Source organism: Pollachius pollachius (assembly GCF_949987615.1).
Source record: "Pollachius pollachius genome assembly, chromosome: 1".
Taxonomy (NCBI): Eukaryota; Metazoa; Chordata; class Actinopteri; order Gadiformes; family Gadidae; genus Pollachius; species Pollachius pollachius.
Genome location: NC_136934.1, coordinates 40238464 through 40252599, shown reverse-complemented (window position 1 = coordinate 40252599; position 14136 = coordinate 40238464). Strand labels below are relative to the sequence as shown.

The following is a 14136-nucleotide window of genomic DNA, read 5'->3' as shown; positions in this document are numbered from 1 at the left end:
GTTTGCCGGGTGTCGCCGTTCATCCCAAGATACCAGAGACCCCCCCAACATCCCCTTTAGCTTCTTAAAACCCCTTTTCTTCATCCCCGGCCCAGTATCCCCCTAACCCCAGCCCTACCCCTCCCTCATTCCAGTGTGATGTCGTAGCACAAAATGTGAAAGTGAACACTAGCGGTTTATCTATATATAAAAGATGGAGAAAAAAAATACTAAACTACAAGCGTGTGCTTATGTCAATGTAATAATCCTTGGTCTAAGCAAAAGCTGAGAAAACACAGAAAAAATATATACAAAAGTAACTGAGAGAAGGTAAAGGAGTGTGTGTTTTCTGATTCTTCGTTACCAGTGTTTGCCGTTTGAATTTGGTTCGAATGTGCGTCATGTGTCCTAAACCCCACCCATAATCCTATCTAACTCCGCCTACTTTGCGAATGTGAGGGCAACTCTTTTCCTTTTCCTGCTCTTCTTGGGCAATGGTAAAAAGAAAATAAATTAAAAAAAACTCACATTAGTTTGGAAACAAACAGAAGAACAGACCAACAAACAAAACGTGTAGTGTGTCGTTTACAAAAGGGTCTTTTTTGATGTACATACATTTCTCTGACAAATGTAAGGATTGTGTCTGTATTCTGTATGTCTGTGGAGAAGAAATATACATGTGATCCGATAGGAATTTATGAAATCTTGTGAGAATTATCAGATTATCTGTCATTGTTTGGGAGAATTAAGTGACAAATATGAATCCTGATAGATGGTATCTGTATAGTAAGAAACATTTATGGGCTTCTAAAGCTAATTGTACAAGATAATTGTTTGTTTCATCCATTTGTTTTTTTTCATCCACAGCCTTTAAAATGTTTCGGTCATTATTGTGCTCCATGATTTTTCGTGAATTTTTTTTTGCATAACATATTGTTAATATTCACTAACATTGGTATTTATCCTCAACATATTTCCTCAACATATAATCCCTTCAAAACAATATACAGTAGAAGAACTCATTCACGCCGGTCAATTGGTTCACGGTTGCCATGTGAACAACTGACCCGTGTGTCTCATCTACACTTACACACGACTTGCCATTTTTGATACTGTCCATGACATCGTTTTTGTCTTATCCATAACCATTGTATGTGCTTTAAAGAAAAATGGCTCTGAGCTGGTCATGGTGCGTGTGATTGGATGCGTTGAAGAAAGGACACAGCAGATGGATGAGCCATCAGGTACCCCTTTCCTTTTCTACATGTTTCTTTGAACCCCCCGGTCCTGCTTCTGTCCAGCCGTCGTCAGTAACAGTGAACCAGTGAAACGCTGTGTCTTGTGGGACTCTTCGGGAGGGGGTAGGGGCTTCAGACGAATCATTCTCATGCACAGTGTGTCCTAGTTCCATGAACTTTTCAACTAGACCCAACTTTGTTCTTGGCGTTGACCTGTGTTTGAATGGCTGTATTACCAGCGAGTACCAAGTCCTGTGCTGTATACCTCTTTATATACCCCCGTTAATATAAACATTTGTGTGCGTATTGTTGTGTAACCTCAATGGACCATTTTAGCAACCGGTGGGAAGGCAATTGGATGACTAAATGGTGGGATGAAAAAATGCTATTTTTATGTTGTTTCATTTTGTTTATTTTATTTACGATGGCCCTACCCAGTGCATGTAAGCCCTATGAAATGCAATAAACCCGATGACGGAACAAACTGCCCACGGATGCTCACTATTCCTAATGACAATTTAGTCTGAATTCTAATTCTATTCACTACCTGTAAGATACCAACTTCAATGAGAGTCCCTTTGCGACATACAGGATGGGAACCACATGGTGACCAAATAAATCGGATTCAAGCATGTTTTTGCGGGTTAGAGCCGAGGGGTCCCGTAGACCGAAGAGGATTAGGGCCACAACTGATTTTTTATAGTCAGAATTCTGACTTTATTCTCAGAATTCTGGGTTTATTCCCAGAATTCTGATTATAAACTCAGGACTCAAAAAAATAAAATTACTTTTGGCGCTAATCCCCATGCGTGCACATTATTTATTAATTATTAATTATTTATTACACAATTAAATTGATTAATCTGCAATATTTTTTATATATGAAATAATGCATGTCTATTAAAGAATGTTCAAGCTCTGCAAAAATGTTATCTAAAACCGAAAGTGAAAGGCTCAGCGGTCCAACCGTGGGCCTAGGCCATGTGTTAGCGGGTGGACTCCACCAGGGGTTGCACCTCTATTGGCCTCGGTTTAACGCCGTGTTTCGGGTTTTCAGTTTTCGGTAACACCACTAGACCATCGTCTCGACGTGGAGCATTAGTTCCCCTGCAATCATTATTTTCTCCTTTCCATGATTATGTAGCCATTAACCATTACTGTAGCAATAAGTCAAGCCACTACAAGCTGCAAATGGAAAAGCGTACACAGTGACGTGTTCGATTAGTAGTAAGAGGTTGTTTGCTTTAAGTTGCAACAAGTGGAATAACCAGCGAGAGGTATATTTAATTTGCTGAGCAATGCTTTGCAATTTATTTGAAATGAGAATAGAAAATATTAATTTGAGACGAGAAAAGGACATGAAAGAGGGAGACAGGAGTTCAAAGAGATGCTAAAAGTGGCCATCTTGTTCATAGATTAAAGGCTGTATTGTCCTGCATTCCTTTGTGCATAGAATGTCAACAAAACATCAAATCTCATAATATACCGAATTTCCATGAAAAAATATAGAACTTAGGCAAGAAGGTGTTCATGAACACACAAAGTAACACGCTATATTGTAATCTTGTTTTAATGGTTGGTCTGTTTCACTCTGCATCATCACTGTTAGGAAATCAAAATGAATTATGGAACTTCATTGAACAATATCTTAGGCCTATACAATACAGGAGTTGAAATTTAACACACACTGGGATTTTTTTTAAGTTTGACTATACCATTTAGTTGAACTTTATACCTAATAACGGGAATCTAAAAAGTTGATGTGAAAATTGAGTTTTACAGTGCTGTGTGACAAACCTCCACATGAGGGAGCCAAAATGTAAATATTATCTGACAAGTCTACTCAAGTATACTCTCCCCCAAAACACTTAATAAACAAATAAACTAAACATTAGCACCATTTATCTTTATAAGCACCACTGAAACAACAATGAATCCGCAGTTCACCTCTTTGCAGCAGCGGAGACTAAGTGATGAGTTTTATTCCATAACCGGTCTGGGAATATTTACTTAATTATTTGGAAAGAAATATAAATGATGGTCTCAAAGGTGGTTGACAAACAAAAACGGATAAAACAAACAACAAAAAGACAAAAATATGCTTAAAGCTAGATATACAGAAAACACTGGACTTCGAGTATAAAAAATCATCATAAAAACGTTTCTCTTTTCAATATTTTAATATAGTAAATTCATAAGAAAAAATATTTTTTCCTGGGTCTTGTTGTGTTGTCTTGTGTTAAGGCCGATGCATTTGCTTTGTATGAACTATGCTAACTCCTCCCCACAAAAAAAATGCAAAATAGTAAAACTTTTATTGGAAACATTGCTGTTATGTGAGGATTTGCCAATATAAAGCAATTTATAACATTTAAATATATACACTTTTTAAAAAGGCACCTAATTTATCTGTAAATACATAATAATGATATTTTTTGTTTTTTTGTTTGTTTGAATAAATTAGAAGAGCTGCTAAGCCATAGCACCCGTTGAGTTGGCAAGTTCCTGGTGTTGTCAACATGGAGTCTTTGCGGCTTTGTGTCTGTGAAGGGATGCATGTGTGAATGTAAGTGCATATGTGTGTGTATTTGGGACTGTTGATGCCGTGGGTTTTCTGCTTGCATGTGCTACACGTATACAGGTTTCTGTGACATATTGATATTGACACCGTAAATTAGTGTGACAAATACCCTTTTCAGCTGAGGGAGTTTAGATTGACAGTAAAATGACCTAGTACTGCTTGCTTTTTGAGTGCTCTGACCGTAGTGAGATGTCTGGTGAATGGTTTTTGAGGTGTGTTTGTGTTTTTCTATGTATATGTATTTGTATGTTTGTGTTTGTTTGTTTGCATGTGTGTTTCCTGAATATGTCTCTGTGTTTGCTGTTGAGTGTGTGTGTGTGTGTGTGTGTGTGTGTGTGTGTGTGTGTGTGTGTGTGTGTGTGTGTGTGTGTGTGTCTGTATGTATGTGTGTGTAAGAGTGTTTGTAAATGTGTGTGTACGTGTGTATCTGGGCAATGTGTGTCCTTAGGTGGCCCGGCACTGGCTGGAGTCCCCGTGCACCCAGTAGCAGATCTGGGCATACTTGAGCGGTGTAATCCTCACGGCCACGTTGAAGTCCTGCTGCTGCCCGTTCCCGTTGGTGTCCACCCAACGGTGGCCCGTGAACACCCCGATGATCTTCCTCTTCCACCTCTTCTTGCCGGGCTCCTTGAGGCGGACGTAGACCCCGGAGCCGCTGGAGCCCGCCTCGGCGTCGCAGTACTGGTACAGCAGGTCCTTGGACTCCTCCGACACTGAGCAGAACCGGTACACCAGGTTGCCGGGCCGATCGTCGTCGAAGCCTGAGAAGTGGATCCTGCCGGCCGGGAGCTTCTTCACCGAGGGCACCACGCCCAGATCCATGTGCTTCACCTTCTGGGCCTTCTTCAACTCCAGCACCGCGTAGTCGTAGTCTGCCGCAACCCCCTCGGACGCGCCTCCTTTGAACCAGCCCTTGGGGACCTGGGTCTGCTTGACCCGGGTCCACTTGAACGAGGGCTTGTCCGCCTTGTCGGCGCTGCGGCGACTGCGGCTCTTCCTCCCCTTCCCCTTGCTCTTCTTCCCCTTCTCTTTGTTCTCCTCGGGCTGTTCCTCGTCTCGGCCCTCCTCCTCCTTCCTCCTCTTGCCCTTCCCTCCTCGTCCTCCTTTTCCCTTGCCTCCCTTCCCCCTCCTGGACTTCTCCTTCAGGATGCCCACCCTGAGCTTCTGCGCCCCGCTGAGGTAGTCCCGCCCGTCGTGGATGCAGTGGGCCGCCGTCAGCACGTGCTTGGGCGACAGCAGGACCCCCGAGCAGCCGGTGGAGATCTTGACGGTGGTGGAGAAGGGGTACTTGGTGGAGTACAGCTTGTCGGCGATGGTGAAGCGGGTGTCCATGCCGTACACCTCGCGCTTGCGGCGGGACTTGGCCGAGGAGGCGGGTCGGGAGGAGGAGTTCCGGGCGGGGGCGTCGAGGCCCTGCACGCTGACGGAGGTCAGGGTGCGCGTGCCATTCTCGTACACCGTCTCGTAGGAGAGGAACTGCTCCAGGTCCAGCAGAGAGGGCTCGGGGAGGCGCCGCTGGCACTCGATCCCGCAGGTGGCGCTCAGCTCCGCGTGGGGCCGGGCGGAGAAGCTGGGGTGGCTGAGGGGCACTGTGCGCCCGGTCCTCACCAGGGGAAGCTCCCCCTGTGGCCAGGTGTACTCATCTTCTGCTGGGGCTTGTTCTGCCAGCGAGGCCGCCACCACCACAGCCAGCACTGCCAACGGGACCAGGAGGGACCGCGGTACGAGGCCCATTGTTAAGGTGGGCCCGGCTCTGCAATGAGGAAGGAAAAACAACGGGGGTTGGAGGGGTTGACATAGTCACACATAGTTGACACTGGTCAACATACTGTCGCATCCGTCTGACATTTTGCCTTTTGCTTTTTACATTTCAGTATTTTGATTTCCAATATCATTATGGATTCATTATTTATATATAATTCTGATCTAATCCTAATTATTTTTAGTTGGATTGTTTACCGAGCAAGAGGTTTATTGGTCTGCTGCTGGGGCCTTCGAGCAGAGTATGTCTAATGTACTCTACGATTTTGGTCCACAAGAGGGCACTACACACCCGAGAAGAGTATACTGCAGTATGGAGCTCGACACAACCAAAGGAAGCCCAGGGGGAGTCATCTACGCTCTCCCACAAATTAACCACAAGCCAGCCAAGCAAGTATCCTGCGGTTCTTCCTTAACCCTCGGCACGTTCCAGGCATGTCCTCCACCGGTCTGCTATATTGTCTTCTGCACAAAACCAGACGGCTGCCTTGCTTCCAAAAGGCCTATGGTTAAAAGTGAAATGATCATCACTTCTCTGAAAATGCATACATTAACTTTGCGGTTTGGAGAGGATTTATGAAGTGGTTCCCTGAGCTGTGGTCAGGGAACAGAGCAGAAGATGATCCCCTCGCTGGGCTGAGACAGTGCCTGGGAGCATTCTCCACAGCGGTTAACCTTCTCAGCAATGACCACCATATCTGGTTTCTCAGCGCTGAGCAGCTTCCCGGCCGCATGGCCAGGCAACCAATCAAAGCACAGTTTAACTACAGTGAAACGTCAGCTCATGAGAATGTATCCTCTGATTGTGCCTGATGCGTTAAAGCATTGAGCAGACTACAGAGAGCGAAGCTTCTCATTTTTGTCTGTGTCTCCCGCATTGGTCAGCAGACACACTGACCATACTTAATAAAAAAAAAAAAGTAAAACAGCAAACCAAAACCAAAATAAGAAACCATGGAAACTGCATAGCCTAAATCGTGGTACAATGTGGCGCCATGGAGTTGCTTAAGGGAGGACGAAGAAGACGTCACAGAACCTTAATAGTGTGGGCTAGCCAGGGTTCACCGGCAGGACGCTGCCAGAGAAAACCATTCATGCTTCACCCCTAGAGAGACTGCCATCTGCCTCAGCATACCTGGGGAGCTTAGGGTCGACAAAGCATTGTAGAAATACTATAGAACTAAAGGTCGATAATGCATTATGGCAATACCATTGAGAATAAACCATTAAGAATCACATTTCAATTTTAAAACTTTTTCCCAATTACTGCTACATTTTTTACGATTGCCACAGTGACTATAGCATATGTAAACAAGGCCTTATATTACTTTAAGCTGCTACTTCTGATACCGTTCCATGAGGAATCAAGCTGGTTTCCAAACCAAACTGGTAAGTCCATCCTAGATCCAAGAGATTTACCACACCATTAAGGGAATTTACAGAATCACCAACAGATGGCGCTATGGTTCAATGTTCAATACTTTTTTCAATAAAGCATCGTTAATCAATGTTGTGCACGCTGAATTCGTTAATAGTTTAAAGTCGTGCTGGACTTAATCAGTTAATCTAAACAGGACAGCATTTTAAGTGTTTCGTTTGCCTGTTTTTTCAATGTTGTTTAACAATAAAATATGTGTATCAATGTTGTCTGCAAATCTCATCATCAAATATAATTGGTTATCCCTCATAAACTAGCATTAATGTATATTTAATTTAATGGACGCAATTGATCCTACATTGTCTTCCATCGATTTTCTCCATTGATGCATACAATGAAAAACTCTCAATGTGTTGCTATATTATTTAAACTAAACGCAACTTAGTTTGAATAATTGAATGAAGTTGATTCCAGGGACATTTTCAGAGCACAACATTTTATCTTAGTTTGTAAAAATTGTCCAAATTGGCATTGGCACAAACATTCCCTACCCATAAGCCTGTCTCTGCAAACTGTAGGCAAACTTTGCAAAATGTCCCTGAACTTATTCCATTCCAAAATAAGTAAGACTTCAAAAGACAAACGTGGCCAGTATTGACAACGGGATTTTCTGCAAGAGAAAATCCTGCAAATATCCAAACATCCACCGAAAATTGCAATGCCAATCCAAGGAGATGGACCCTTTTCCCGCTGCTCTTGCAAGAAGTTGGACAACAAGAAGACTTCATCATACCTGCTTGCATCCGGTTGACGGATACGCCAAAATCCGCTGTCTATTGTTTGTCTTCAAAACAAAAATATTTCAGTTCGTTTTCAAGAAAGTAAAACAAAGCGGTACTGCATCCCAGACGTCCTGTGCTCAGTGCGGTGCTGATGCTGCCCTTCTCCTCAGTGCGTTGAGAAGAGGCTGGGAGAAGTCGCAGCCAGGACGGTCCGCCTGGGCTGCACTTGATGCTGAGGAAGGGAGGAGAGAGGGTGGGGAAGGAAAAGCTGATTTTTTTTTTCCTACACCATGAGCGAATAAAGTTGTTCACAAATGGGTGGGACCAAACAATTTTACTGAAGGCTGAACTAGGCGAAGTCAGCGGCGCGCAACAGCCCATTTAGAAGTTAGGAGGTCCCCTCGTTGGCGCGCCCGTGGGCGCAAACACGCAGGCACACACGCACGTAAGCGCCTGTATTTTAGAGCTATTTGTGCTCGATGGCATTTTGAGGTCTTTCATTATTGTTCTGAATGATTGAGTTGGTCCATAATATAGGCCATGTCCATTTAAGCTCCATCAAACACAGCCGTTTTAGTGTTTTGCAGCCCTGGGTCACAATAGACACGTGGTGAAAAGAAACAACAAAACCAGTGTCAATTTATTTTTTTTGTGATCGGAAGGACAAAGGAAGAAAGAGTGTCATTTCATAAATACCACTGTGTAGTATAACCCCTATTTTCTTCTTGCTGTATCTGGTTGTATTGGGACTCAACAATTGAGAACAACTGCTTTAGAACCAACTGTTAATATCCACAGCATGTTATGTCCCGTCTTGGCCGTTCCAGTCCGGACAAGCATCGCCATTCAGCCACACAATGACGTGCATGGCTTGTTCCTAACATAGAACACAATGTGTTTAACACAGAGGCCAACATAAATACACAGTGAGATTCCCCCTGACCGTCTCAACACAAATATCTATTGAAAAGAAATATGAGCCGCCACATGATCTTAGATGAAGCTTGCAGTGTTTTCATAAATATTTAGATATTTATTCTTTGGGGACCAAATTCCATGAATGAAACGGTGTGACGCAATTTGTCTGTGCTTCTCAGTGGACTCACAGAGCGCCAGGGCTCAATCCTAAACCAGGGGCAGGGGGTAGGGGGTGGGGTAGACGTTGGAAGTATGCATGTGTAATGAGGGAGAACGGCCGTCAGGGATGGAGGAAGGCGTGGAAGAAAAGGTGGGCTGTTGGTAACGTCCCTAGACTCCGAGATGAGGTGGACGAATAACAGCCAGACATTTGGATTACTGACAGTTTCTATTGAATCCACTCTCCGTTCCTAAGAAGGATCGGACAGCAGGAGGGGCTTGGGGGTTCACCAGGACACCCTGTTCAGTGATTGGTGCTCATCAAGAGTGTCAAGTGCGCCTGTGGTGGGATAATGTAGCCTGGCTCCGCCCGCCTAAATACTTCCGCTTAATTTTCATTTCCCTTCAGTACTACGTCTGGGTCTGCGGTATGTTAGTGGGTTTTCTCCGTCCAAATTGTGTGCGTCCAATCAGCGAACAAAGGGAGTGGCTGAGAACAATGACGTTAAGGTCGGCTCTCGTTGACGGACATCTTCACGCACGGTGTTTGGTTTGTTTACAGCCCGCTCGCAACGTGATTCCCGGCCAAAGTTAGCGATTCGTTATGGCAGATCCACAGTGGCACTGGGCAGATCCAATAGTTTTAAACTTCAACAGACACCCGCCTTTAAGTGAGTTAACGTTAGTCAATTGAGTGGGTCCAGACTCTCTGTGCAAATGAAAACAAGTACGAGAGTCTGGTAGGACCAGGCTAGGAATAATGGAGTGGATGGAGGAAAAAAAGAGATGGAATTTTAAAGTGGCATGGGGAGCTGGAATGCGTCTGCTCTTCAATTGCTAACGGTGGACAGACTTATCTAATGGTATTCACAGATAGTAAATGAAGTCGATCTTGGCAGAAACCTAGCACATCCATGCATGCACACGCACACAAAGAACTAAACTACTTTCAAACACTTTCTCATTAGATACTGGTCTACGCACAATAACACCACAATAACAGAGTAGTCCACTGCAGTCTATAGGTGTCAGGATAGAGGAACACAAGCGCTGATGTCCAGGTCCATGGTTACGAGAGCAGCATGGGAGAGGGACATGGGTGCACCCTACGACCTCCAGTAGGAAGTCACTCTCTGGGATGTTTCTGGTGCAGACTGGATAGATAGGTGTTTGTCCAGGTTAGATCACCCTTACAGAAAGTACACTTGAGAAGAATTTGTCCTGAGTTGAATTTCAGTAAAGTTGCATTTTAATGGATTGGCATTACCTTTTGTTCCTAAGTAGCAGGAGTACATGTAAGAAGAGCACTTTCGTGGGCAAAAATTGGGCTTTTATTCTGTTTATTGATAGTCGACAGAACATTACCTAATTTGTAGAGTGGTTTTTGTAGTTTTTTCTAGAGAGCAGAACGCTTTGTGTCTTGTGAAAGTCATCCGTTTTAATTTATGCTCTCTGTGGAGCTCATTGCATTATTGCTCTATTCAGAAGTCTACATAAAAGACAGTTTTCTCTGGACAAACCACACTAATAAACCAAGGCGCAGAGCTGTGACGACCAGTAGCTTACTTCCACATGCTTTATTTAGACCACTGAGCAGCCTTTTAATGCACCCTCCCAACTGAACAGACTACTATTGATTAGATAGGTCTCCCTCAATCCCATTCATTTTCCCCCACTCTCTCCCCCTCCCTCTCCCTCTCTCTCCCTCTCCCCAACGCCCTCTCACTATGTATCTTTCTCTCTACCTTGCACTCATTCTTCCTCTCACTATCTTGCTCTCTCTCTGTCTCTCTGTCTCTCTCTCTCTCTCCCTCTCTCTCTCTCTCTCTCTCTCTCTCTCTCTCTCTCTCTCTCTCTCTCTCTATCCCCTAGAAAGCTCTCTCTCCCAAAAATCTTGATTGCCTCCTTTAACTCGCCTTGGTACTCTCTCCCTCGCCCTCTTTCTCTACACACACACAAACAAACAAACACACACGCACACACACACACACACACACACACACACACACACACACACACACACACGCAGACACAAGCACACACACACACACACACACACACACACACACACAAACAGCTGTAGAACCATAGATAAAGGTCTCACTTAGAACAACATACAGTATATACATTCTTGTTATTTTTTTACTGTAAATGTTTGGGTTGTAAAGAATAACATTGCATAGTGACACAGAGTGAGTTATATTAAAAGTGATGAAACGCTGCTCTTAAACGCGTCTGTGCAGTCTGTGCATGCACACGAAGAGGAACAAACATTCATGATCCTCCTAAAAGGACGAGAGGCGAAAACCCTACACATGAAAGGCTTCTGAGACACTGTGTCAATAGAAAAAGGATTGGATAGAACCGATGGGTTAAACCTCAGGAATTTATTCAAAGATATGAGCCATATGTTTTTTATCTGGGTTTATTAAACTGTGTTGACATTAAACATTAAAAGAGTAAAATTTCAGTTTGTGGAATTAGTCTTTTCATGTGGGCGCAATGATGCATGTAAACAAGATGGAGGGTACCATTAAGTTGAGCTATGCTGTGGTATGCAGATTGCAGCTCTGCATCCTATTTTCTAATAAAACAACTGACCTTACATGCTTGTGGGCCTTATATTTACTCAAGCATCCCTGAATCCTTTGAAGTCGTAAAAAAGTGAAATATTGCCCCACATCACTCGCCCAGAACTCACCTGAAACACCCGCCCAAGTACGGGCCGTCTGCCTCATGAATATGGCTATTGAAGAAAAAATGGCCTGAAAACAGAGCGGCTGTATCTTGGCGAGTGACTGAGGACATTGTTTGGACATCTAAGGTTTACCAAACCGCCGTGATTGATGAGCTTGCATGTGCTCAGGTACAGTATTCACTATGCCTCAGACAGCTCTGGGGCCCAGTAAGGAACAGACAGCTAGGCGAAAAAGGGAACTTTATTAAACAGGATGCCATTGCTTTCTAGGAACTTAACGTTTTCTATGAACTCTTCTTCATTAACGTTTCCGTTAATGTTATAAAATCATTAATGAAGGACCTGGAATTTGCCACAAAACCCTGTTAATGCTTTGATTTTTCTGGTGAACCTTTTTGAATGGGATTTTTCGTTATTGTAGTCTGTCGAAACAGTATGTGACTTACTGTGTAGTTTTATCCTGTCCGGAATACTTCTTTTTTTTTTATTAGTAATCATAAAAGGCTCTCATGGTAAAATAAGGGGAAAATACAAATACATAAATAAAAGGAGATTGATTTTCCAATTGTTTTGGTTTTTTCAACAAATTTTCCTTGGCATCCACAGACATTCACCAACCTCCACTGAAAACGCTGTTAAATTGATCAAATGGAGCCTTCATCAAAATAATATTTAGCACTGTAACCCTGGGTATATATTTAGGCATCTCCTCAATTCAATTGCTCTCTCCTTGCCCACAACACACAATGAGGCAAAACCAGAAGATTGACCCTGTACACATTATGGCCTGCAGAAAAACCGGGCCATCGCAGCACACATAAGAACTGCAGAAGGGTTTCTGAAACGATTTATTCAGAAGTACGAGAGCATTCATTTGTGTGAGAGCATGCATGCTGGATGGAGACTTGATAATAACCACTTGAGCCAAGGATTTGAGCGATGTGGAACTTATCCTCGCTGGGATTCAAGTGTTTATACAGACTGAAACAAACAAGGAGAGAAGTGACATTTTACTCCTGACGGGAGGATTGTTTACAGCGCTGATTTTGGACGGAGGACGCACTTTCACATCTCACAGTCTAGAGTGCCAGGAACAAGAAGTCACATGAAAGGAGTGAAGTCCAAGGGCTGGACATTAAAGTACTCAGATGTCCATATTAGAAAGCAGGCTCCCCGAATGCACCAGAATTTTGGAATGTGTATTAACAAGAAGACCGGCCCATCTACAGAGACTAAATAAGGTCCAACTGGGGAAGGTGCTTGAGTACTATAGCTGTATGTTTTAAGCTATTTGTGCTTTGGTTGAGTCGTTATCTTTTGAGGGACGTTATACATAGCATTCCATTCCAAAGAAATAATTTCTCGTCGCACCATTTGTCTTACACCTGTAAGCACTATTTTTGTTTCCAGTCTAAGCAATTTTACAGCTCTTTCATTCTGGCAATATAATCAGCTTTTTAACAATGATGTTTTATTCCCCAACAATAAATGCTTCTCTGTTGAGTACTCTTACCAAATATTGTTTCGTTTTAGGGAATTCTTTTTCCCTAAGGATTTGAGTTTTTCTCACCATTTAAAACACACACACAAACACACACACACACAGAGAGAGAGAGAGAGAGAGAGAGAAAGAAAGAGGAAGAGAAAGATCAAAAGTTAAGTAACACACACACACACACACACACACACACACACACACACACACACACACACACACACACACACACACACACACACACACACAATACCCCAATAGCTTGTTAACATCCATGCTAGGGAGGGAAACTTTCTGTGCTCCGGTAACGACTGCCAGCTTATTCTGATGCAATGCTTTCATGCCGTGGGTTCATGTCGACTCACCTTGCTCTAATAAAACTGGACAGTGAACGTGAAGCTTAGGGGTCTCTGTTTTTCCACCTTCCTCCGTGATATCCTCCAACAGTGGACCATTATGGAGTGGGATCAGTGAAAGGGCCCATTGATTTAGGGGACCAGGTGAAGGTCATGTATGGACAAACACTGAAGTAGTTGTAACCTAGAAAAAAAGAAAAAAGGAGGTCGGGAGTTGATGATATGGGGGCTGGGGGGAGGGGGTGAACCGCAAATGGCTAAGGGGGCAGCTGATGTGTAGTCGGTGCCCCGGACCCACAACACTCCCACCCCTAGAGACTTTTTACTCCCACAAAAAATATTCCCCCCCCTCCCCAGCCCCCAACCACTTCCACTGCTGGGACCTGCTGAGCTGGCCAGCCTCCATCGTGGCTCTCCTGCTCCTCTTTCGTGCACGCCTTGTGACAAGTCATTACCTGGCTGGAAGGGCTAGTTGCTTCCTCACTGGGAGGATCAAACAAGGATTATTGAGGGGGCCGCCTGTGGCCGGTTGCTCATGTGTAAATCCTCTGAATCGTTTAGAGCGAAGGTGAGATCATTGCACCAGATTTCATCAGTTACCTAAACATGGTTCAATACAATTTAGGATAGATTGGTGGTGGTGGATGGGGGGTTGTTAAAGGAACCCACAAAATAAAAGAGGAAGACACAATAAATTATTAATGAACTAATTAACTAATTTAAAAGATGCAATGCAGATACAGTAATAATGCTGGTGAAGTACATGATGGCATTTCTTGAAATGCAATGTA

At 43.7% G+C, this 14136-nt stretch overlaps 1 protein-coding gene across 2 annotated transcripts; it reads right to left on the bottom strand.

Annotated features, from left to right (window-relative positions):
- Nucleotides 1–4039: 4039 nt before the first annotated feature.
- On the bottom strand, nucleotides 4040–13713 carry prss35 (serine protease 35). 2 transcript variants are annotated; one of them, XM_079757650.1, is made up of 3 exons: nucleotides 13355–13713; nucleotides 7731–7951; nucleotides 4040–5551 (listed from the first exon to the last, which is right to left on the bottom strand). In XM_079757650.1, exon 3 carries the CDS (start codon nucleotides 5530–5532, stop codon nucleotides 4243–4245), a length of 1290 nt encoding a protein of 429 aa, XP_079613776.1. In that variant the 5' UTR covers nucleotides 5533–5551; nucleotides 7731–7951; nucleotides 13355–13713; the 3' UTR covers nucleotides 4040–4242. The 2 variants fall into 2 exon arrangements, with proteins under 2 accessions (XP_079613776.1, XP_079613777.1); XM_079757651.1 differs by lacking the exon at nucleotides 7731–7951.
- Between the last annotated feature and the right edge of the window lie 423 nt (nucleotides 13714–14136).